At 41.4% G+C, this 26,621-nt stretch overlaps 1 protein-coding gene across 2 annotated transcripts in view; it reads left to right on the top strand.

Annotated features, from left to right (window-relative positions):
• The first annotated feature begins 10,247 nt into the window (after positions 1–10,247).
• The window catches only part of RCC1L (RCC1 like), a 37,524-nt gene continuing 21,150 nt past the window's right edge, over positions 10,248–26,621 (top strand). For both annotated transcript variants that reach the window (XM_045819648.1, XM_045819647.1), the window contains exons 1-6: positions 10,248–10,650; positions 19,641–19,770; positions 22,362–22,490; positions 23,354–23,420; positions 23,990–24,041; positions 25,755–25,839. In XM_045819648.1, coding sequence (XP_045675604.1) covers positions 10,303–10,650; positions 19,641–19,770; positions 22,362–22,490; positions 23,354–23,420; positions 23,990–24,041; positions 25,755–25,839 — 811 coding nt within the window. In that variant the 5' untranslated portion in view covers positions 10,248–10,302. The remainder of the gene's footprint in view (positions 10,651–19,640; positions 19,771–22,361; positions 22,491–23,353; positions 23,421–23,989; positions 24,042–25,754; positions 25,840–26,621) is intronic.

Genomic DNA, 26,621 nt, shown 5'->3' with positions numbered 1-26,621 from the left:
ATGTTCACAGCAGCTCAATTCCATTATATCCGATGCAAGCAACAAGCCAAATGTCAATCGACAGGTGAATTAATAAGCAAATAATGGCATGTCATATAATGAAGTGGTACTCAGCAATAAAAAAGAATGAATTCTGGGTATATGCAAAAACATGGATTAATCTAAAAAATCATCATACTAAGTCAAAGAATCCAGACATAATCGAGTCCATATTTTATGACTATGTATACATATTCTAGAAAGTGCTTCATATTCTAGGAACTATTTTCACAATGGTGGAAAACATATCAATTTCTTAGCACTGACTATAAAAGACAAGAGGGTGTCTTGTGGGGGGTGGAATTATGCCATATGTTGATTGTGATCATGCTCAAATGGGAAAGAGTACATTATACATTTTTCAAAATGTATCAAACTGTACAGTTTAAATGAGTACATTTTATTACATATAAACTATACCTCATATTAAGAAAATCAGCCTTTCACATTTCTGTTTCATGAAATGTTTAAGCATATGCAGGTACCTTGTTCTCACTAGAATATTGCCACTGCTGTTTTCCAACTGCAGTGATTTTTTAAAAAGATTTTATTTATTTTTACAAGGGGGAAGGGAGGGAGAAAGAGAGGGAAAGAAACATTAGTGGGTGGTTGCCCCTTGAGCACCCCCTACTGGGGACCTGGCCCACAACCTGGGCATGCGTCCTGACTGGGAATTGAACCAATGACCCTTTGGTTCACAGGCCAGTACTCAATCCACTGAGCCACACCAGCCAGGGCCCAACTGCAATGATTTAAAAAAAAATTTTTTTATTTACTTATTTTTAGAGAGACAGGAAGGAAGGGAAAAAGAGACAGAAACATTGATGTGAGAGAGAAACATTGATTCATTGTCTCTTGAATGCACCCCGACTGGGGACAAAACCTGCAACCCAGGTATGTGCCCTGTCTAGGAATCGAGCCAGTGACCCTTTGCGCTGCAGGATGACCCCCAACTGAGCCATACCAATTAGGGCAACTGCAATGATTTTTAATTAGAGCAAATGGTTTAACAAAATAAGACATTTGTTCAAACATCATTGTTTGCCCTGGCCAGGTGTCTTGGTTGGAGTGTTGTCCTGGTGTGCCAGGGTTGCAGGTTCGATCTCTGGACAAGGCATATACAGGGGGCAACCACTGAATGCATGAGTCAGGGGAATAACAGCTCTTTCTCTCCCCCCACCCTCTAAGAATCATTTTAAAAATAATTCTTTATTTAATCTATCTCATTATTTAAATGCTTTGTATATTCTATGAACTATATATTACTATACTAATGTGTATAAGTAATTTGTATGTATTTTTTCATGCTCACAAATTTTACACATTGGGATGTGTTATCAAAATAATTTGTAGACTACTGCCCTAAAAAAGGGAAGATCCTGTTCTCAGAAAACTGAAAAGAAGAATTTATCTACAAGCAGAGGTTTAAAACCATTCAAGAAGGCCATTGAAACCCATGGTAAGATTAGAGTATACCACATTTATGTGGCATAAGAAAACTCAAGATTGTGAAGTGTAATTTTTCTCCTAGTTAATTTCTCTCAATTAGTTCATGAATTTAATGCAACCAATAAAAACCCCAGTGGGATTTTTAAATGCAACTTGACAAGATGATTTTAAAATTTATATGAAAGTAAATGTTATGAATAGCAAAGACAATGTTGTAAAAGAACAAAGAAGAGAGACTTAATTGAATGAAAATCAGAGCATATTATAAAGCTGTAGCAGTTGATACCTTGTCATATTGGCTCAAGAATAAATGAGCCCTGACTGGTGTGGCTCAGTTGGTTGGAGCATCATCCCATAAACTGAAAGTTTGGGGTTTCATCCCCATAGGGGCACATACATGGGTTGTGGGTTGGATTCCTTGGTTGGGGGGCATGCGGGAGGCAGCCGATCGATGTTCCTCTCTCACATCGCTGTTCCCTCTCTATCTCTCTCCCCCTCTTCCTCTCTAAAAAAGCAATGAAAAAAAAATGTCCTCGGGTGAGAATAAAACAATTTTTTAATTAATAAAAAAGAATAAATCAGTAGAAACAAATAGTTTACAGAAATTGACCCATGCATATGGAAATTTATTATATGTTATAAATGACATTTCAAACTTTCAGATAAAGTCTGTTAATAGCCCATAAATGATTTTTGGACAATCATGTATTTGAAAAATATTGGTAAGTATAAAATCCAGTCTCATTCCATTCATAAAAATCAACTCCAAATCTAAATATAAAAAAATAAAAGTAGACTTCCAGCCAAGATAGAGGCATAGGTAGATATGCTTTACTTCCTCATACAAACAAAAGAGGGACAAGAGCCCTGGCTGGTGTAGCTCAGTGGATCAACCAAAGGGTTGCTGGTTTGATTTCCAGTCAGGGCACATGCCTAGGCTGTGGGTCAGGTCCCCAGTAGGTGGCATGCAAGAGGCAACCACACATTGATGTTTCTTTCCCTCTCTTTCTCCCTTCCCCTCTCTAAAAAATAAATAAAATATTTTAAAAATAAAATGAAATGAAATAGACTGGGAGAGGTTAAGAATAGTATAGGAAATGGAGAAGCCAAAGAACTTATATGTATGACCCATGGACGTGAACTAAGGCGGGGGGGAGGGGGATGCTGGTGGAAGGGGTAGTGCAGGGCAGAGGGGGATAAAGGGGAGAAAAATGTGGGACTGCTGTAATAGCATAATCAATAAAATATACTTAAAAAATGAAAGAAAAGTAGAAGGACTTCTGGTCAAAATTGCAGTGTAGGCAGACATGGCTTACCTTTTTGCAAAACCACATCAAACTTACAACTAAAATATAAAAGAACCATCAATCAGAACCAGCAGACATTGAGATGAAAGAAGCCTCACAACTATGAAATAGAGTTAAATGGAAGTCTGACAACTATGGAATTAAAGAAACCACATCCTTCCAGACTGGTAGGAGGGGCGCAAACATGGAACGAGGTGGTCCCACACCCATGTGTGGTGGATAAAAATTCTGGAGGGATATCTCAGGACCAAAGAGTCCCAGCCCCACACCAAGCCCCCCAGCCCAGGGTTCCAGTTCCAGGAAGATAAATCCCCACAACTTCTGGCTGCAAAAAGCAGCAGGGATTGAATCGGGAAGAAACTTCTCAAGTCCCAAGCAGTTCCTCTTAAAGAACTCATCCACAGGCTCATCTACTCAGACTCACTCTCTCTGAGTTGCAGCACCAGGGCAGCAGCCTGAAAGGCACCAGTGGTGTACAGGGAGAAACTGAAGTGTGCAGTATGAAGGCAAGAAGAGGCCATTGTCCATTTTCTAAGCTCTCCCCTCACAGAGTAGGTAAACTGGTGCCATATTGAGACTCCATCAACCTGGCTAACCCTGTTTGGCCTACCTTGGAGATCCCAGAGACTCTGCCCCACCCATCTTATAGGCCCACCCAACCTGCTTTCCCATTTGAATGACTGTTCTTGGCTCATGCTTCACAACTTCCTAATTCCTATCAAATGAATAACAGCAGGCTTCCATGAGCCCCAGGCCTGCACTAGCAGCAGCCAGCTTAGTCCAGGAATCTCCAAGCTCAGCACAAGTAGCAGCCATCTCATGTTGCTTTATAGCTGAGGCAGGGTGCCCTGGGCAAAACATAGTGGGGGCTGACCTTGGCCTACACCACCCTGGAAACCCCAGGGCCAGTGCACCCAGTAGACAGCTACAGACCATGTTAGAGCATGACCACCCTGCTCCTGCACAGCTGATCTTCCATGGAGGGTGGAGGTTGGCGGTCATTGGTTGTAGCCAATTTTTGTAGCTAACTGGCCTGGGTAAATCCCTCCAATTGATCTGCCAACAGCAACCAAGGCTCAACTATAAGAGGAGGGTGAACTCAGCCCACATGAAGGGTGCACCTCAAGTACCCAGCTTGGGTACAAGGGTGCCTGTGCCACTGGTCCCTACAGGACATGTACTACATTAGGCCACACTACCAAGACAGGGAGTCAGAGCAGCTCTACCTGATACATAGAAACAAACACAGGGAGGCTGCCAAAATGAGAAGGCAAAGAAACATGACCCAAATGAAAGAACAGATCAAAACTCAAAAAAAAAAAAAAAGAGCTAAATGAAATGGAGATTAGCAATCTATCAGATGCAGAGTTCAAAACACTGGTTATAAGAATGCTCAAGGAAGTTAGTGAGGACCAACAGCATAAAAAAGATCCAGTCAGAAATGAAGGATACACTGATTGAAATAAGGAACAATTTACAAGGAAACAGCAGTAGAGTGCATGAAACCAAGAATCAAACCAATGATTGGGAACATAGGGAAGCAAAAAAACAACCAAACAGAACAACAAGAAGAAAAAGGAATTAAAAAAATGAAGATACTATAAGCAGTCTCTGGGACAACTTCAAGCAATCCAACATCTGCATCATAGGGGTACCAGAAAGAGAATTGAAAGAGCAAGAAATTGGAAATCTATTGAAAAAAATAATGAAAGAGAATTTCCCTAATTTGGTGAAGGAAATAGACATGCAAGTCCAAGAAGCGCAGAGAGTCCTAAACTGGATGAATGCAAAGAGGCCCACTCCAAGACACATCATAATTAAAATGCCAAAGATTAAAGATAGAGAATCTTAAAAGCAGCAAGAGAAAAGAAGTTAGTTACCATAAGACTGTCAGCTGATTTCTCAAAAGAAACTTGGCAGGCTAGAAGGGATTGGCAAGAAATCAAAGTCAGGAAAAGCAGGAACCTATAGCCAAGATTGCTCTACTCAGCAAAGCTATCATTTAGAATCAAAGGGCAGAATAAGAGCTTCCCAGACAAGAAAAAACTAAAGGAGTTCATCATCACCAAACCATTATTATATGAAATGTTAAAGGGACTTTAAGAAAAAGAAGATCAAAACTATGAACAATAAAATGGCAAAAATTGGTTATCTATCAACAGCTGAATGTCAAAAACAAACTAAGCAAACAAGAGGAACAGAGATGGAATCATGGATACAAAGAACATTCTGATGGTGCCAGATGGGAGGGGTTGTGGTGGAATGGGTGAAGAGGTGAGGGGATTAGGAAGTACAAAAGGTAGTGACAGAATAGCCATGGGGTACAGTACAGGAAATGGAGTAGCCAGAGAACCTATCTGCATGACCCATGGACATGAACAAAGGTGGGGGGATTGCCTGAGGCAGTGGGGAGGAGGGTGCAAAGGAAAAATCAGAACAACTGTAATAGCGTAATCAATAAAATATAAATTAAAAAAATGTATTAGGTTAAGTGTTTTACAATTATTATAGAATATCTTCATATCTTGGATAAAAAACAATCGTTCTAAAGGAAAAAGCTCTAGTGAATAAAATTAATAAAACTGACTACATCAAAATAAAATTTTGTAGATCAAAAGACACTGTACTTAAGACAGAATAACATATTTCAGCACATAAGGGTTTCTATGCAGAATATACATATAAATTACTTGAATAAATTAATGGGACAAACAACCCATAGAACTGTGGCCAAGGATATGAATAGACAAACTATTCTCAGTGGCAAAAGCATGAAATGCCAGTTACCCCAGATATTCAAACTTTCTGGAGATTACAGAAATGCAAAGTAAATGAAAATGAGATATGCTGTAGGTATCAAGTTGACAAACATTAAAGAAATTTGTATCAGGGGCTGGGTATATGAAAAAAAAATGAATCTACTCATATACTTGAAACACAACTTTTGGAGAACAAATTAAAAACATTTATTAAGTTTTTTTAACATGAGTGTTTTCTATGACCCAGAAGTTCTGTTAATCTACCCAGGAGACCCCCTAACTCAAGTGCAAAAGGAAACTTGTACAGGAATGTTCCTTGTAATGGCAAAAAAATGGAAACCACCAAGAGAAGAATGGTTAAACAAGATGTAGTACTTTATTCACACTAACATGCAACAGTGAAAAATAATGGGGTATGCCTAGAAATTATTATAAAATTATCTTCAATACAGTGTTGGCATGAAAAGACACAGTTGCAGAATAAGATATTCCAATTTCCTTTAAACACACTCACATAAAAAAACAAAATAATATTTTTCTATGGCACCAGATATATGTGGAACTCTTTAGCTTTATCCATATATAGTGTTTTTTTAGATCTTTAATTGTATTTTTTCCATTAACATTTCACATATAGTGTTTTATTAATTTTTTTCCCCAAGGTAAAAATCACACATTAATTATATAGTTGAAAGTTAATAAAAATGAAAATATTAGGCTAAGTTTACTCTTTCCCAAATTACAGGGTTTCAGCTACTCCAAATTAAAGAAATTAGAACATCTGAGGACAATGTCATCATAGGTGGTGGGAAAATTTAGCTTGGGCAACAGCAGACATTGTAATACATTTGAGTAGCTGATACTCTGCTGCAGGGCCATCTTTTCCAAGCGACAAATTGGACAACAATGCAAGTACTGTATTTGCCAGCATACAGCCAATATATGAATATAAAACCAACCAGGTTTTGATAGTAAAATATGAAAGTGCAGTTGTGATTATAACTTAAGTTCTTTATTGGAAGAAACCTGCTTTTAGACTCGTTTCTCCTTTCCCTGAATAGCAGGAGCCACATAATTGATAGGCGAGCACCGCCCTCCAGTGGCCATGCTCCACATTGCAGGGTTCGTCTCGGCACCCTTTTTTCCCCCAAATCTCAAACCAGAGGTTCTGTGTTTTGGATATCCCTTAAAAGTAAAATGTTTTAGAAATTCAAGAGACCCACATAGGATTAGAAATTTTTAAATTCCGGCAAGTAAAGATTTTTTGAAAGCCTACCTTCTACCAGTTTGTAAAGGAACAGATATTAAAACCAAAAATTCAGAGAGGCCATAAACTTAAATAAAGGGATAGTTATGAAAAACAGTTGAAAATTCTATATGCATTTCACACACATATAAATTAATAAACTGTATACATAAATATAATACATTGTATTAATAATTGAGATGGGTAATTTTATGTGTCAACTAAACCGGTCCACAGGACGGATGCCCAGATAGGTGGTTACACATTATTTCTGAGTGTTTCCGTGAAGGTGTTTCCGAAAGAGACTGGCATTTAAGTTGGTAGACTGAGTAAAGAAAATTTCTCTCCCTGATGTGTGTGGGCCTCATCCAACGTACCAAGGGCCCAAAACAGAAGAAAAAGACAGAGGAAGGTCGGGAAAAGCACAACCATGTCTCAGGGATGGTAGGGGTCGCTGCAGTGCCGTGTGCTTGGGAAGTTCGCAGCGATCCATTTTGCAGTGGGCCAAGGAAAGCCTTTCATGGGGAGGCACCTAATAGGAGGGGGAACAGAGTTGCCATGACATTGCACCAGGGGGGCTGCTGGAGGAAGCTGCTGGCTGCTTTGTGTTGCTCTCCGCCAACTGTTGCAGAGCTGGGTGCTGGAGAAGCTATTCAGGCACCTGGAACCAGGGTTGAAAACTTCTTTCTCCTACTGTGTTTCTCCAGGAAAAATATTTATTTAAAAAATATATTTTATTTATTTTTAGAGAGGGGAAGGGAGGGAGAAGAGAGGGAAACACCAATGTGTGGTTGCCTCTTGCATGCTCTCTACTGGGGGCCTGGCCCATAGCCCAGGCATATGCCCTGACTGGGAATCGATCCAGCGACCCTTGGGTTCTCAGGCCAGCACTCAATCCACTGAGCCACACCAGCCAAGGCTCCAGGAAAAATATTTAAAGGGTTCATCTTTATTTTTCCAAAGCATACAATTAAGAGTGGATTTGGAGCTGACAGGCAATAAATCGATACCTGACATAACTGGCATAGGAGGATGTGAAAAATGGACTTTCATGTGAAATTAGTGCTAGACAAGAATTGGAAAGCAGATTTTTAAGCTATTCTCTCCCTTATATGAACAGGGCATTAGGATCCAGGGGGGCTTTCACTCTTAGAGATGGTCTGTCAACTGTAATGCCAACTGCTCTTAATAGGGAAAGAAAATTGTTTCTGTAATGTTCTATCTGCTTTGAAAAAATCTTTCATGCACTGGGCTGGTAGGTGCATCTAAAAGGACAGAGAGCTGACACGTTCCTGAACTTACAGTTTTACACGTTGTATGATCCCTACTTCCTAATGAATGTTTTAAAGTAAATGTCTATGTGACAAGATTTGGCTTGAGACTTGCTTTTATTATAACCTAGTAATGAAGTTGTGGGACTTAGTTAACCACGACTAAGGCAAAGATTTTGGTGGCCATCATCAACCGAAAACAACCTAAGAGTTGTGCAGGGCTGTTTTGGGTTAGCTTTAGCTGCTTGGACCCCTGAGCAGCACAGGCACCCAAGAGGTCTCTCACCTCTGGGCCTTTGTCCTTGCTGTACCTCTTGTCTAAGAATACCCTTCCCAGGATATCTGATGGCTCACACTTCTATTTCTTCATGCCTTGGCTCCTTATATGTTAGTTGTATCCTCTGAGAACTAAGAACTGTAACACCAAGTAAGAACTAAATGGGCAAGGATGTTATTAAGGAAAATGCTCTGTAAGAGAAAATGGAGGTGGGGCAGAGCCTGGGAAAGCTGGGAGAGCCATTAGGCCTTGGTGCAAGATTAGGCCTCTTAAGTGAGGGAGAGAGAGATGGGAGGGTGGGTAAAAGTGTCCTAGACTATGTCAATAGTCTAAGGAAGGCTTGGCAAGGCCACTGGGGAGTTCTCCAGCCCAAGATGACCATCAGAAGACCAGATCTGCCTGCGTGGACATTCCTGCTGACTCGCTGAGTCACTGGGAGCAGTCCAAGGGAAGCCAGACCTCAGCGTAAGCAGAAGGCAGAGTTCATAGCCCATCAGACTGTTGATCTCACAGCTTTGGCTCATTATGTTCCCTGTAGTTGCAGGCATTCGAGGAGCAGTTTCATGGCTACCACATTTTATCAGTCAGTTTTCCCTCATCACCCTGTATAAAACAGCCCCACAGAGTGGTAAAACATCAACCACATTTCTCCACAGAACAGTAAAAACATGTTTCACAGACTGAATACAAGGCACATTCCAGAACAACAAAGTAACTGGTCTTGGGAGTACATTAAAACTGGATTGGTTGTAGGTATCAAGCAATATAAAGAGAACGAGTGAAGAGGAAGCGAGGGAAGGAAGAAATAGTTTGACCCAGCATTCAGGACTAGGATTTGGGAACGCTGTCATGGATTACAATGGTCTGCAAGATCCTACAGGCTGTAAGTCCAAACACCTGATTTATGAAAAAAAAAAAATCATTTTGTGTATTAATTTTTTTACCTCCTTATTTTGGAGGTGAGATCCAGAGAAGGGAGAGTTTCCCAATACCATGTAGCAAGTCAGTAGCAGAGTCAGAACTAGAACCCAGGTCCCTATACTCTTGGGTCATTCATTCCTGAGGGAGTCCTCCCTTCTTGGTGGCATGCTAAAGCCTAGTACAAAACTGTTGAGGATGAGCTGAATAAACTGAAGTCCCTAGCTTCATGGAACTTCAAAGGAGGTGCTGGAGTTGAAACTTAGAAAACAAGTGGGAGTTTGCCAGACATCTGCAGGGAGGGGAGGCAGTGGGCAGGGCATTCGAACCAGTGGGCAAGGTAGGGAGGCCTGAAACAGCCCTAGGTTTCAAAAATTACAGGTAGAACCATCTGACTTACGTGGAGTGACAGGCTAAGGGTCAAGGTGACTTGAGAGGAGGATGCACTGAAGACAGCAGGGAATCCCTGCAGGCTTTAGGGCAGCGAATGGCAATGCTAAGAGCTACATTCTATCTCACTGTGACTGGAGCACGTGCTAGTGGCTTGGTAGCTCACGGGAGCAGGAACAGCCGCAACTAGGTAAGAAATGACGAGGGACAGTGGCAAAGGGAAAAAAACTGAGTAGGGGAGAGCACTATACTGGAGTTGCAGAGAGTGGGCCACCCCTTAAGTTTTACTTCTGTTGATTGCTAAGAAGTGACGGTCCTTGCAACAAAATGAACGCTCGCTGGAGCAAATACTCAGCAAACGAGCATTGTGCAGGAAGGGAAGTGAGTTCAGGCCACCTGACGGAGCTCGGACAAAGGTCGCGCTCTAGGCGGGCAGGGCCAAGACCAAGTCCCCACGGTCCGCTCTTTTAGGTTCCGTGGTAACCGGCTCCGCCCAGCTCTCCCGCCAGCGTGGGCCCTTGGCTGTCCTCAGCACCTTTGCCTTCAGCCAGTAGTAACTGTGATTGCAGGCTTTTCCGCTGGGGGGTGGGGTCAAGGGTCAAGCAAGATGGCGGCGCCCAGGAGCTGCTGAGGCGTGAGGCCGAAGATGGGACTATCGGCGCTGGCGGCGGGGGCTCGGCTGGGGCGCTGGCTAAGCCGGCCGGGGCTGGAGCCGGGGCCGGGGCGGGGGCCATGGCGAGGCCACTGGACAGCGGCCAGCCGCTCGCGGAGCCGGCGCGAGGCGGCAGAGGCCGAGGCAGACGCGCCCGTGTTCCAGTACGTGGGCGAACGTGCGGCTCGCGTCGACCGCATCTTCGTGTGGGGCTTCAGCTTCTCCGGGGCGTTGGGCGTGCCCACCTTCGTGCTGCCCAGCTCTGGACCCCAGCCCCGCGCCGGCTTGCGGCCGCGCCGCAGGATCCAGCCCGTGCCCTACCGCCTGGAGCTGGATCAAAAGGTGCAACCTCTTTCCCCTCGCGGCACTTGGCCCTCTTTGAGAAGCTGGCCGCACTGGGTGGTCAAACTTCGGGAGGACGACTCGGGAGCGGGCAGCAGGCCCGGGAGGGGAAGGCGTTAGGGGCGCTGCCGACGCTCACCGAGTGGCTGAAACGTGCCAGGCGTTGTCGCCCGCTCCTGTCACTCGCACATCACCCCAGGAATCGGGGTTGTCACCACAGTTACAGAGAAGGAATGGGAGGCTGAGAGAGGCTAAAGGACAGGTTCCAGGTCTCACAGCTGGTAGGTAGGTACATGTACGGTGGGATTCTCCCTCGGCCCAGTGAGACTCCAAAAGTTCCATTGTTAGAAAAGGCGACTTTAAAGGGTCAGAGAAAATGGGCCCGCTGGAGTAGATGAACAACTCCGAAAGGAAGGATTAACTGGAGCAATAATAGGAATCAGAGAGGAAGGGTGAGCGGCCTGAGCGCGCTAGAATGCTTTGCACATGAGGCCTCTGACTTGATTCAGATTGGAAAAGATCGCAGCAAAGGACAGCTTCAGCCAGGCGGTTATCTCGGGAGCCAGCACTCGGAGAGCAAAAATAGATGTTTAGGGATGGGTGGCTGTGGAAGGCTTGGTGGGTGATGAAAAAGAAGCAGATTTGACTTGTTTGGCTCCTGACTGCTGTTAAGGATAACAAACGATCTTTTAACTGAAAAGGGGAGGTCAAGAGAAACCGGGAATTTAAGCTCAAGGTGATGAAAAGTTGGTTGTTTACTTCATAGGATTGAGTTGTAAGATTTATTAATGTATTCTGGCCATAGGTCCTTAATCACATATATGATGATGCAAATACTTTCTGCCAGTTTGTGTCTTTTCTTTTTTTAAAAAATTAATAGTGACCTTCGAAGAGTAAGTTTTTAATAAGTTGATCAGTTTTTCTCCTGTGGATCATGCTTTTGGTATCATATCTAAGACATCTTTGCCTAATCCAAGCTCACAAAGATAATTTTCCTGTTTTCTTCTAGGAGATTTTTAGTTTTAGTTGCTATATTTAGGTCTCTGATCCAGCCATTTAAGTTGATTTTTTTGTGTATGATATAGGATAAGGTTTTATTTGTATGTAGGAAATGTAAGTCTTCCAGATTAAAAAAAAAGATTTTATTTATTTTCAGGGAGAGGAGAAGGAAAGGAGAAACAGGGAGAGAAACATCAATGTGTGGTTCCTCTCACATGCCCCCTGATGGGGATTGGCCTGTACCCCAGGCATGTGCCCTGACTGGGAATTGAACTGGCAACCCTTTGGTTTGCTGCTGGCATTCAATCCACTGAGCCACACCAGCCAGGGCTATAGTTGTATTTCTTGATGCATTGGTCTTTTTTTATCATTATAGAATGTCTTCTTTGTTTCTAGTAACATTTTTTTGTTTTCAGTTCTATTTTGTCTGGCATTAGTGTAGCTGCTCCAGCTCTCTTACAATTACAACATGTTTGCTTCTCTCATTTGCTAACTTTTTACTTTCTACCTGTTTGGACCTGTGAGTCTAAATGTGTCTCTTTTGGCTGCATATAGTTAGATCCTGTTTATTTTCTTTTTCTTTTTTATCCATTCTACCAACTTCTGCCTTTCAATTGGAATGCTTATCCACTTTCGTTTAATGTAATTTACTGAAGGTAGCCTATGTGTCTACCATCTTGTTATTTGTCTGATGTCTTTTTTATTTCTCTGCCTCTCCATTTTTCCCTTCTTTTGTGTTAAATAGCTATTTCATAGTGTACCATTTGAATTCCCTTGTTATTTCTTTATTTCCCCCTTATTTCTTTTACTATTTTTTAAAATGATTGCCCTTGGGTTACATTTTAACTTAAAATAATCTAATTTGGATTAATTCTACATTCATTTCAATACTATACAATATCGTTGTTTCTTTCTAGCTCCAACCCTTCCTGCTTCTCTAGTGTGCTATTATTGTCATAAGTTACATTTATAATTATTGCTTTATGCTGTTTTCTTTTAAATGAGGAGAAAACGTTACAAATAGAAAATACATCTATACTGTCATTTATGTTTTTATCCATTAAAAGTGTGTTTACTTATGCAGTGGCTTTCACCAGCGCCCTGTGTTTCTTCCTGTGGGTTTGCGTTGCTGTCTAGTGTCCCTTCGTTTCCGACTCGGACTCCCGTTGTGCTGCTTCTCCGTCGGGTCTGCTGCAGTGAGTGCTTTCCATTGCTGTGTGTTGGGTAGTAGCTTTATTTCTTCTTTCTAAAGTTATTTTTTAAAAATAGTTTTATTGATATATAATTCACACACCAAACAATTCACCCATTTAAAGTGTGCAGTCAGTGGCTTTTGGTATATTACAGATTGTTAGTTTCTAAAATGATGGTGAAAATATATAACAAGCCTGGCTGGCATAGCTCAGTGGATTGAACACGGGCTGTGAACCAAAATGTTGCAGGTTCAATTCCCAGCCAGGGCACATGCCTGGGTTGCAGGCCATGACCCCCAGCAACTGCACATTAATGTTTCTCTCTCTCTCTCTTTCTCCTTCCCTTCCCTCTCTAAAAAATAAATAAAATCTTAAAAAAAAAAGAAAATATATAACAAAATTTTTTACTTTAACAATTTTTAAGTGTAATTCATTGACATTAATTACTTCAATGTTGTGCAACCATCACTATTTATTTCTAAAACTTTTCATCACTTAAACAGGAACTCTGTGACTGTTAAGCAGTGACTCCCCATTTTTCCTACTCCCAGTCCCCAGTAACTGGTAATTTATTTTTTGTCTCTCTGAATTTGTCTATTATAGATATTTCATGTAAGTGAAATTGTATGATATTTGTCCTTTGGTGTCTAGCATATGTCACTCAGCATAATTTCTACAGGGCTCATCCATATTGTAGCATGTAACAGAAACTCATTCCTTTTTACCACTGAATAATACCCTCTGTGTGTATGTACCACATGTTGTTTACCCATTCAGCTGTTGATAGACATGGGGTTGTTGCTGTCTTTTGGCTGTTGTGAATATGCTGTAGTGAACATTGGTGGATAAGCATCTCAGTCCCTGTGTTCACTTTTTTTGGTGCATGTACATAACAATGGACTTGCAGGGGCATGTGGTAATTATATTTTTAATCTTTTGAGGAACTCTCAAAAGGTTACTTTTGAGGTGCTTCCCACAGTGGCTGCAGAACTCCACTTTCCCAAAAGCAATTTCCCTACATCCTAGCCAATAACTTATTTTCATTTTATTTTTAAACAGCCACCTTTGTTATCCGTTATTTTTTTAAAGGTTTTATTTATTTACTTTCAGAGACAGGACAAGGGAGGGAGAAAGAGAGACAGAGAACCATTGGTGTGTGAGAGAAACATCGGTTGGTTGCCTCTCGTGTGTGCACCAACCGGGGATGGAACCAGCCACCCAGGCAGGTGCCCTGACTGGGAATTGAACCAGTGACCTTTTGCTTTGTGGAACGACACCCAACCAACTGAACCACACCTGTCTGGGCGCTCTGCTTATTTTTCTTCATTGTTTTCCTGTTTCTCAAAGTGGATAACCTAAATTGACCTATCTTCAAGTTTGCTCTAATCTAATAAGTGCTCATCTAATGAATTTTTAAATTCAGTTACTGTACTTTTCAACCTCAGAATTTCTATTTGGATCTTTTTTATGATTTCTATCTCTTTATTGATGTTCTGTTTGGTGGGACATTGTTCTCATACTGTTTTTTAGTTTTTTCACATGTGGTTTCTCTTAGTTCTTTGACTGTATTTAAAACAGTTGACTTTAAAATCTTTGTCCTAAGTCCAACATCTGGGATTCCTCAGGAACAGTTTTTGTTGACTGCTTTTCCCCTCTCCTGTGTAAGGGCTATACTTTATTGTTTCCATTGCTTGTGTTTTTCTTGTTGTTGAAAACTGCTCATTAAAAATGATACAGGGTGTCAACTCTGGAAATAAATATTCCCATCACTCCAAGGTTTGTTGTTGTTGCTGTTTATTGTTGTTTAGTGATTTCTTTGAACTAATTTGGTAAAGTTTATATTCTTTGTCATGTGTAGGCACTGATGTCTCTGTTCAGTTAGCTTAGTGGACAGCCAGTAATTGGACAGAGATTTCCTTAACTGCCTATAAACAATAAATCGCTCCAGCTTTGCTAAGGGGTCAGGCCAAATAAAGACAGCCTTGCAAGTGGGGCCTTCGGGGAACCACCAGATAGTGCAAATGAAAATTCTCTGGGAATGGGGCTTTGAGGCTCCAGTCCTATTCTGCCCCCTTCAATAGCTGCCGGATTTCTGATTTTCCCCGTGGCTGTGAGCTGTTGGTTTTCAAGGCTACTGCAGAGCTGTGGAGAGGTGAAAGGGAATACAGGGCAAGTTAAAACATGCAGATCCTGCTGTTCTTGCTGAGGTTCCGCTGCTTTTCTTGAGTAAACACTCTTCACATTCCTCTAAGCCTTTGGTACATTTCTAGAGTTCTGAAAAGTTGATCCTGACAATATTTGTCATGTTTTCACTGATGCTACTCAATCCATGTCTTTTTAATGTAATTATTGATAATGTGGATTATACCTGCCATTTTGCTGTCTTTTTTGTTCCTCTCTTCTTCCTTTACTGCCTTTTTTTGGTATTAAATAGGTATTTTTTTCTAGTAGACCTTTGTATTTCCTTTATTGGGTGTTTTACTATATTTTTTGAGTTCTTTTTTTTAGTGGTTGCTCTTGGGATTACAAGTGTCTTAATTTATCACAATCTACTGTAGGTTAGTAGTGACCTAATTCTTAAAAATTATAATAACTTTCTTCCAACATAGCTTTATTTCCTCCTCTCCTTTTTGTAGTTACTGTGATATATATTACATCTTTTTATGTTTTAAGCCTACAGTACAATTCTGTAATTGTTGTTTTATGCAATTGTCTTAAATCATTTAAGAGAAAAATATATTTATACAATGTTTTATAATTACCTGTGTAATTACTTTCACTGGTGCTGTTAATTTCTTCTTGTAATTGTTAGTTATCATCTATTGTCATTTCCTTTCAGCCTGAAGTATTTTTTTTAAAAACAAATCAAGATGTCACTGACATATAACATTGTGTAATTTTAAAGTGTACATGTGTTGACTTTTGATACATTTATGTATTGCAATAAGATTGCCAACAATGCATTAGCTAACACATCTACTGTATCACAGAATTGTTTTTTAAAAAATTTTATTTACTGATTTTAGAGAGAGGAAGGGAGGGGCAGAGAGAGAGAGAAATTGGTTTGTTGTTCTACGTATTTATGTATTCATTGGTTCATTCTTACATGTTCTCTGACCAGAGATCAAACCTGCGGCCTGGGTGTATTGGGACGATGCTCTAACCGGTTGAGCTACCTGGTCGGAGCTATTATTTCTTGCCTGTGTGAGAACATTTAAGATCTAGTCTTAGCGACTTGGAAGTGTATAGTGCATCACTGATGATGGAAGCACTTGAGGGTGTGTGACGGCAGGTCCACCAGCAGCGACCTCTCTCAGTCTTTGGGAGTGTCTGTATTTCATCTTCATTTCCTGAAGATAGTTTTGTTGGATATGGAATTCTTAGTTGGCAGTTTTTGTCTGTTAGTACTTTGAAAATGTCATTCTGCTGATTTCTGGTCTCCATTGTTTCTGATGAGAAGTTATCTGTTAATATTATTGTTCCTTTGTACTTGAGGAATCCATTTTCTTTTTGATGCTTTTAAGATATTCTCTATTTTTCAAGAGTTTAATTGTATTTTGTTGAGTAAGTTCCATCTGTAGATTTATGGTTTGCATAAAATTTGATAAATTTTCTCACATTCTCTTTTCTTTGTTTTCAAATAGTAATGTTTACTCTTCTAAAAAAATTATTAAGTGGTATTGGAGTAACATTGGTTAATAACATTATATCAATTTATGTGGCCTGACCAGTAATCAAACTCATAACCTTTTGGTTTGTGGAATGATGCCCAACCAACTGAACCACACTGGCCAGGGCAGTATTTCATCTTTTTAATGACTGAGTAATATTCCACTGTATATACATACTATGTCCTCTTCATCTAGTCTTCTGTAAAGGACACTTAGGTTGTTTCCATAGCTTGGCTATTGTGAATAATACTGCAGTGAATATGGTGTACATACATCTTTATAAATAGTAGATATTTCAAATTTTCAAGTAGATACCAGCACAGGGATTGCTAGAACATAGGGAAGCTCTATTCTTAATTTTTTTGAGGAATTTCCATACCTTTTCCATAGTGACTGTACCAGTTTACCTTCCTTCCAGCCATGTGATGGTTCCCTTTCTCCATACCCTTTTCAACAATTGTTATTTCTTATCTTATTGATCATAGCCATTCTAACAGGTGTGAAGTGGTATCTCACTGTGGTTTTGATTTCCCTTATAACTTATGATATTGAACATCTTTTCATATATCTGTTGGCCATCTGCATGTCCTCTTTGGAAAAGTGTCTATTTAGTTCCTCTGCCCATTTTTAAATTGGATTGTTTTGTTGTTGAGTAGTTTGAGTTCTTTTTGTAAAATTCTTTTAAAATATTTTATTTATTTACTTTCAGAGGAGAAGGGGAGGAGAAAGAAGGAGAGAAACATCAATGTGTGAAAGATATGTTGATCTGTTCCCTCTTACATGCCTCAAACTGGGGACCTGGCCTACAACTTAGGTGTGTGCCCTGACTGGGAATCGAACTGGCAACCTTTAGGTTCACAGGCCAGTGCTCAATCCACTGAGCCACAGCAGCCAGCAGAGTAGTTTGAGTTCTTTATGTATTTTGGATGTTAGCCCCTAATTGGAGGTATCATTTGCAAATATCTCTTGCCATTCAGTTGGTTGCCTTTTAGTTTTGTTGATGGTTTCTTTTGCATGCAGGAACTTTGGTTTGATGCAGTCTCATTCATTAATTTTTTCTTTTACTTTTTATGCCTTTGAGGTCAAGTTCACACACACACAGACACACACACGGGTTGTTTTTAAAACAACCCTGAGACCCACGACCATAAGTATAGTAACTGTGTTTTCTTCTATGTATTTTATTGTTTCAGGTCTTATATTCACATCTGTAACCCATTTTTGAGTGAATTTTTGTGTATGTTGTCCGGTGACAGTCTAGTTTTATTCTTTGCACATGGCTTCCCACTTTTCTCAGCACCATTTATTAGACTTTCTTTTCTCCATTACATGTTTTTGGCTCTGCCATTAATTTTGTGAATATTTTTATTTCTGCCTCTTTCTTTCTCTCTTGCTCTTTTGGGACTCCCATTACATAAATGTTGATACACTTGTTTTCTTACAGGTCTTTGAGGCACTGTTTATTTTTCTTTAATCTTTTTTTTTCTGTTCTTTAGAATGAATAATTTCTGTTCACATTTCTTCAAGTTAATAGGTTCTTTCTTCTGCCATTTGAAATTTGCTGTTGAGCCTACATAGTGAATTTTTTCTTTTGGTTATTCTACTTTACAACCCTAGAATTTCCAGTTAGGTTTTTAATGTTTTTATTTCTCTAGTCAGCTTCGATATTTCTTCATTATCATCATGTTTTCATTTAATTCTTTAAATGCAGTTAAAATTTTCTTTTGAATAATAGTTCATGAAAGTCTTTGACAAAGCCATCATCTTTGTCCACTTAGGGTTAGTTTCTGCTTTTTCCTCCTTAGTATAGGCCATACTTTCTTGTTTCTTTGCATGCCTTATTCTTTTTTAATGAAAGTAGACTTTTTGATGATATATTGTATATAGTTTGGAATCAGATAGTTTCCACTTATCTGCTTTGTGACTATATTAAGCAAGTTACTTAATCTTTAACTTGTGTCAGAAGGAAACTTGTATCAGCTGATTGTTGTTGGCACAAATTCAATGCCAACATGAATCCCCAGTTTGGGATGCAGGGAGGAAGGATACTTTATTCAGTGCAAACAGTGATACAGCACAGCTGTGAGGCTGCCCCAGGGCCAGGCCCCTCTTCAGCTAGGGAGCTCTGCTCTGTTCCACTGTGTGCTGGTCTGCTCCCCTAGACTCTGGTGAAACATCTTGGGTGTTTCAGCTCTAGCCAGGGAATGGCAGTCTTCAGTGGAAAGTGAGCTCTTTGAGCCAGAGAGGAGCTGGTGTATATGGAAAGGAATCCCTTTTCTTGGTCCCTGGTTGATCCATCCTCATGCAAATGAGGGCTCTGAATCCTTGCAGTTTGATTGGCCGAAAAGGCACTTCCCTCATTCATCAGAATAGAGCTGCTCTGATTGTTCAGAGCTGTGCAGCTCTGATTAGATGGGGAAAACCTCAGTCCTCTTGGTTGAAATGGGATTCCAGAAATCCTTTATAATGGCTGGCTCAGATGGCAAGAAACAGTGTAAGGGCAATTGAGCACAGGCTTCTCTGTGAAGTGCAGAATGTGTGAGAAGGCCCTGTGCAGAAATGGCTGCTGGGTTCTGTTTTTAAAAATTTGATCCCAGTCAGCCACCAGGAGTTCTCTCCACCCAACCACCCCAGGTTCACACTTGATTTTCTCATCTATCACATACTACTGCTAGTGGTAATAATAAGTACATTAAATCAGATACTGTTTACTGTAAGGGCTTTAGCTGTACTAATTTAGTCCTCACACTAACCCAATGAGAAAGATACTTATTATCTGTGTGTTACAGAGAGGGAAACAGATACAGAAGGTTTAGTAATCTATCTTGGGTCACACAGCTGGTAAGGGATAGAGCCAAGATTCAAACTAAGGCAGGTATCACCTTAACTGCTGTGCTAGACTATGTCTGAGTGAGTGGGGATGATGATAAGACCTAGTTACAGGGTGATTGTAAAAATTAAACGAGATAATACTTATCAAACACTTAACACATAGTAAATGTTGAATACCTGTTAATTGCTATGTTAATAGTATGTGTTCTTGGATTGGGCAAATAACCTGCCATAAATTGCCAAAAACAACTTGATATCACAAATCAATTAATGCTTCATGGGGACTCTTTTTCAGATTTCATCAGCTGCTTGTGGCTATGGGTTCACGTTGCTGTCCTCCAAAACTAAGGATGTTACGAAAGTTTGGGGTATGGGACTCAACAAAGATTCTCAGCTTGGATTTCACAGGAGCCGGAAAGATAAAAGTGAGCATTCTCACGTTAGCTTCTCTCTGCTGTGATTGGTCCGAGAGCTCCCTTGGGATTTTCATGAGTATGATTACCTAAACCAAAGCATAACAACAAAATAGATAGAGTCTTAAAGGGGTGCTGTTTGAAACCATTTGGATTAGATTATTTTTCAGCCTCTTTGGTATAATAATATTGAACCTTTAGGCAAAAGGCATTTGCTGATAAGTAGAAATGTTCCTTTTTGCCCCCAAAGAGATGACCTTCCTTTCCCAGCTGGGAGTGAGCCTGAAACTCTCTGCAGCACCTGGGGAATGGTCTGGGGTTTGTGCGGTCCTGACACTGGAGGCGTCATTTCGGCTCTTTGGAACTCGGGTTGTAAAAGTGTTAGAAATTATTTCCAGTGACATTTTAAAAAGTATACATTAGCCAGACAATGTTTTAAGAACAATAAGAAACGTTTTTTTAAACTGAGGGAGAAATTACCTAGACACACATACTAGGGCATACCTTTTCATTTTTTCCTGCTTTTTCATTTATATAACAATATATTGTTTTATTTTGATCACAACATGTGTTTTATTTTTCTGCCTTTTTTCCACTTAATTTCATATTGGAATTCTTTTGTAAGTTAGTATTGAAGTTTTAGTAGCTGTATGATGCTAGCTCACATTTTTTATACCGTTCATTAGGAATAATCTTGGGTACACACAGCAGTGGACAGAGCAGGGGGACATGTCCCGTGTGCTGCCGTGTCCCGTGTGCTGCCGCCAGCTTCGGCGGCCGTTGGCTCAGGCCGGCATCATTGTAGTCGTTTCCCCTCAACACATTGGAAGCGAGTCCTGACATTATTGATTTCATTCATAAATATTTCAGTGCATATCTAAAAAAGTAGGGGCTCTAAAGTAAGTACCACATTATCACACCTAAAAATAATTAACAATACAATAACAGCGTGATCTCTTAATATCATCAAACATCTAGTCAGTGTGCAATTTACTAGTCTCACAAATGTCATTAAGTTTTTATATTATTTTTAAACATTTATTTGAATCAAGATCCAGATAAGGTCCAGACATTGCAGTTGGTTGATAAGACTTTTAAAAGTCTCTTGTGTTTTAATTTTTTTTCCTTGAAATTTATTTATTTAAGAAACCACATCATTCATCCTATAGAATTTTCCAGGCTGGGGTTTGCTGAATATGTCCCTGTTTATGATCTTTTATTTTTAAGATTTTATTTATTTATTTTTAGAGAGAGGGGAAGGGGAGGAGAAAGAGAGGGAGAGAAACATCAGTGTGTGGCTGCCTGTCATGTGTCCCCCACTGGGGACCTGACCCACAACCCAGGCATGCGCCCCAGAATGGGAATTGAACCAGTGACCCTTTGGTTCATAGGCCTGCACTCAATCCACTGAGCTACACCAGCCAGGGCTGTTTATGATCTTTTATATTCCTGTCCATTGATAGTTACATCTAGAGACAGATTCCCTTTAAATGTTATGTATTTACAGCTTCTCAGGCCCTTAGGGGTATATGAAGATGGTAATGGGGGATGTGAGTCACTTTTCAGTATGCTGAAGTGCTGTATATTTTCAGCTAATAAGGCTGTACAAGCTAATAACATTGTCTAGTTTCTTTGATTTTGCCTAAAATTATATCATCTTAGTGTGATAAGCCAGTTATTCCATGTTGATCAAAAGCTCTGTCTGAATATTATGTTAGTCACTAATGAAACAGATGGGCAAGTATATTATTACAATCTTAATAATGCCATTCATTTGATAGACAAAATCTTTTTTAACGTGGGGTTCAAAGGAGAAAATAGAGGGGTTGTTTAGTGGGGTGTAGGTTGAAGACTGGTACATTCTCAGATTTTCTCCTAAACTCCAGCCTACATTATAAATATTCAAAAGCTCATCATATAAAACCTACGAGAGGAATTCTTTACATAGACCAGTCTAGTTTCTTCAGTGGGGTTGTAAAGAACAATAAGGTTCTTCTTTAGAGAGATTTTGAAAAAACTTTCCCTCTTACTTGTCTTTTTAAATATTAAAATTTTCTTTTTTATATAGTTCAGAATCCTAAAGGCATAGTAGAATATACGATGACTAGTGTGCTTTCTCTCTCTGTCCTCCCAGCCACGTGGTTTTTCTCCCTGAAGACAGCCTGTGTTAACAGTTTCCAGGTTCCCCTCCTACAGAGATTTAGTGGATATGCTAGTAAATGCATCTACGTATTCTTTTTGTCTCCTTTTAATATAACAGTATTTGCTATTGTTCACTTTACTGAGAAGGTTAGTGGGTATTGGAAGAAAATGCTTTTACTTTCCTTAAAAATTCAAACACTATTGAATGACATGCAAAGAGATTTTAAAATAAAACTAGTATACTTTCCGAGAACCCAGTACGTAACGGAGGCAGTGTGATGCAGTAGGGTGAGAGCTGGGGATCGGGGTTCTAGCCTTACTTTGCCTCTAGTGTATGTGCCTTGAGTAAGTCATTCCGAGATCTGACTGAGGAACAGTGTGGCAGCTCAGCAGTGTGGTATGTAATGCTAGAGGGCAGGGGCTCTCGATCAGTGTAATGGAACCAATTGTTTTCGTTTCAGTGAGGGGATACGAGTACGTTCTGGAGCCCTCACCAGTCCCACTGCCTCTGGACAGACCTCAGGAGACACGGGTGCTACAGGTCTCCTGCGGCAGAGCCCACTCTCTGGTCCTCACAGACAACGAAGGAGGTGAATTGACTTGTTCGAGACCTGTGGAAGGGTGGGGGAGCCGCTTTCTTGCTGTTGGGTCTAGAGTGGCTTATTTGATTGAGCCACATGTACTGAGTGAAGATGTTGGCATTTCCTGAGCACGTCAGTAGGATGCCCACGAGAGCTGTGTTGGGCAGACCTTGCTAAATCTTTTATGCTGTCTGCTCTCTGTGGTTCTTAGAAAATCTCAGGTGTCTGTGAATGTGACGACACACACCAGGCAGCGTTACCAAAGCCTCCCACTCCCTTCGCATAAAGTTGCCAAGCTGGGCTGCATGTGCAGATGGCTTTTTCTGTTGTTCTGAAAGAAACCCGCTTGCTAACCTTCTTCCAAGTGGTGGGGGCTTTCAGAGTCCAGGCTTGTGGGTAACCTCACCCGTCCCCAGAAGAGTGGTTTCTAGGGAAAGACCAGCTCAGCTATATTTTTCAAGTTTCATTTTCTGTTGAAGTGTTCTTTGTAGGAAAAGGGTGAAGGTAGTGTTTAGGAGCTTTTTCAAGAGGGATTTTTGCATCGAGGGCAACCTAGTGACAGGTTCAGGAAATGGGGCGCTGAGGCCTTGCACAGGAGGTGCTTCCCTTGTGTAAGGGGGGGTTTCTGAGAGGTGGACCTGGGGCCTGGAGCGGAGGGCAGCGGGAACAGCAAAGGTGGCGCGCGCCGATGCGGCAGGTCTGGACCTCAGCGTGCCTGTGGCTCTGCCCACACAGCTTGCGAATGTTGGAGAAGGAACCCAAATGGCAGCTAGGGTGAGTGGTTGGACTAAGACCACCTTTGAGACCCCCTTCCAGACTTGACACTCCAGGATTCCATGAACTGAATTTGACTGGAGGTGGTGTTTTTTCAGTCTTCAGCATGGGAAACAATTCTTACGGGCAATGTGGAAGAAAGGTGGTTGAAAATGAAGTTTACAGGTAAGTTCCTGAAAGGACTTCCCCTTCCCCCAGTTGCACTAAGTATTAAACATTTCTTGAGTGACAGACCCACAGAGCAAGAAGGGAGGTTCCCTGTGTGTGAGAGGAGCATTGAGAGCTCCCCGGAAAGCTGTGGAGAGGATTATTCCACTGCAGGCTGAGCTCCATGCCTTAGCTTGGCGGGAGGGGAGGGTGTGTGAGCATTGATTGTGATGTGTAGAAGTTCTCTGGATTAGATTTGTATTTTTAACCAAATTGACTAACTTCAAAAATTCCCCTTTGTTTCAGTCCTACTCATTTAGTCTTTTAAAAAAAATTCCCCCCAGTTCATTGCATTGTGCTGGTGGTTCTAAATACCGCTTACAACTCTGGCAGCATATGAAAATCACCAAAGGATTTTGTTTGTTTTCTTTTACTTTCACACCTTGGCCTAATTCTGCCTTATATTTCACCTTGAGAGTTTTCCTAACAGTCACTATGTATGTGGGGCAACAATTAAGGGGACAGGGGAGGGGCCAGAACTCCAGCTTACCGTGAACATATCTCTTGCTTCTCCCCGAATTGCGTAGTGAAAGTCACAAAGTCCACAGAATGCAGGACTTCGATGGACAGGTGGTCCAGGTAAGCCATGCATCCCGCTCCCGGGGTACTTTTGAAAGGGGGAAGGTTGGGTAGAGTGATGGCAAATTTGGTAGGCAGATTTTTTGAATTAATAAATTATTTTAGTGAAAATTATTGCCTGCCTACTATAGGCCAGGATTTGCAGTAGATGATCAGGGTCAAAAGTTTAATACCGTTTGGGGGATGACACTCTAGTGGGAGAGACAGATTGAAAAAACTAGCTGTATCAAAGCACTGTGGATGTCCTGGGCTGGCTTTATCTTGCTAACTTTCTTCTCACCCCTGGTGTAGTGCCTGGCACATGGTCAGTACTTACAATAAATACCTAACCAAGTGATGTACACAGAAATCTCTATGTACCAGTAGGGGAATTGTTGAGCAGCTGGGGTGGAATGGAAGGGAGAAAAGGCATCATGGGAGGTGGCAGAGGAGTTGACTGGATAGACTGGTGGGAGGAAGAGTTTTCTGTCAGAGGAGAGGGAGCAGCTGGAGACTTGAACTGCGGAGAACGTGCAGTGTGGCTGGAGTTTTGTATGATTATGGCCGAGTGGTGTGGGATAGGTCAGAGTGAACAACGCATGGTCTTGAATGCCTTGCTAAGGAATTTGGACTTCATCCTCTCGAGAGTTGGGGCCTATCAAAGGTTCTAAGCAGCAGGAGTGACAGTCAAATCATGATCTGTTTAGAAAGATAACTTTGGTAGTGGCATGGAGTAGAGTTGGAGGAGGAAGTGATGAAGGCCACTTGAGAAGCCATGGGGAGGAGGGACAGGTGGAGAGACGGGTAAGGAGAGTTGACTGGGTTTGGGGCTTGATCACACGGGCAGGGAGTGAGCTGGAGGAAGTCGAGCATGAGTCCGTAGGCAAATGACTTGGCTGCTGATGTTCTCAGCCCAGGCGGGCGGGCACTGGACGAGGGTGGGCTTGGGTGGGCGGGCAAGGGAAGTGAGGAGAAGCGGGAGAGGGAAGTTGCAGTAGAATGGAGTGCTGCTTGCACGGGCTTCACAGTCACATGGATGGGAGATTAACTCCTTGCTTCTCCACACATTAACTGGATGACTTTGGGCAAGTTTGCAAACTTCTCTGAGACTCAGTTTCTTTCTGGATAGTCTTGGTTATTGACTTAGCATAGTGTCTGATATAAGTGTTCTGTGAAGGGTGCTTTTCATTAGGTAGTTAGGAAAATAGGTGTACCTCAAAAGATTTGTTGGGACTGGAGAGAACAGTGTGGAGGTGACAACGAAAGCCCTGGGAGTGGACGCAGCCTCCCAGGGAAGTGTGAAGAGGAGGAGAGAAGAGGGCAGGGAACACAATCTTGAAGGGTTCCGATACTGAAGGGTAGGAAGTAGACATGGAGCGAGAGACAAAGATTGGATGTTACTAGAGAGGCAGAAGAGTAGACTAGCAGAGATGGAGGAGGGAGTGGTTCCTCAGGTGCGGAGGTGGTAGAGGAGCTCTTGGGTTTATTTCTTAGGACACCTGGCACTTTACTTTAGCAAGAACAGTTTCAGTGGAGTGGGAGACAGAAGCTAGGCTGCATTGTGCTGAAATGAATAAAAGGTAAGAGGCAGTGGGGGGCAGCCCGCCTCGCTGAATCCAGCCTGCTGGGTGCTCGGGAGCAGTAGGGAATGCCGCTAGGCTTTGGGTCCACTGACTCGGACCCTGGGCTTCTAAGGATTTCTTTTCATTAACCTTGCCTCTGTTGGTCTGGTAGGTCGCCTGTGGTCAGGACCATAGCCTGTTTCTGACGGATAAAGGAGAAGTCTATTCTTGTGGATGGGGCGCGGACGGGCAGACAGGTATGTACCTTTCACCCCTGAGGGTGGTGGAGCATGGTGCTGTGGGCCTAGGGCTCTCACAGGCTAGAACCCACCCTCCTTCATTTGATTCTTGGGGAGTCTGTTCTGTTTCTCTCGTCCCATTCCCTTTACCCCTGGCTCCCACAGATATGAACTGATGAAGGCTTGGATGGAGGAGTGGAGCCACCCCTCAACAAAGGAGCTTTGAGCCTTGTAAAGAATAAACAAGTGCCACCTCAAAGGAGCTCAATTTTACCTAATTTCAGAAGAGTGTCATTAAGGGAGGGAAGAATAAGGAATAAACTTTATCACCTTGTGTATTTAATGTTTTTGTTTTTGATATTTGTCTGAAGGAAGGGCCTTTAAATTAAAAATTAAATCTTGTATGAATCCTCAGTAATCCTACCTCCACCAGATGGTCTTTGTTCGTTCTCTCAGTTTTTGTTCACATGTGCACACTTTTACATTATGATGGCAGCATAGGTGTGGTTTTGTATGCGTGCTTTATCATTTAAGTTTGCATAGAACATTTTTCCACATTGGTGCAGTTTTCACAGTTATAGTTTTGTTATATGTATGTTATAATATTTGTATGAAACATATCAAACTAATAATTGATCATTACCCTGTTATCAGGAGACATGCTTTGGGGGGTGTGGGATGTACAGCATGATGTATGTCTGTGCCGTCACATAGAGACAGCTAGCTTTTTCTTTCATTTGAATTATTGTCGTAGGATGAATTCTCAGGAATGGGACAAAGGTTTAGAATATTTTCTTTGT

Source organism: Phyllostomus hastatus, unplaced genomic scaffold, assembly GCF_019186645.2.
Source record: "Phyllostomus hastatus isolate PE091 unplaced genomic scaffold, TTU_PhHast_1.1 phas_scaffold_385, whole genome shotgun sequence".
In the NCBI taxonomy this organism is placed as follows: Eukaryota; Metazoa; Chordata; class Mammalia; order Chiroptera; family Phyllostomidae; genus Phyllostomus; species Phyllostomus hastatus.
This window is presented reverse-complemented; position numbering and strand designations above follow the sequence as displayed.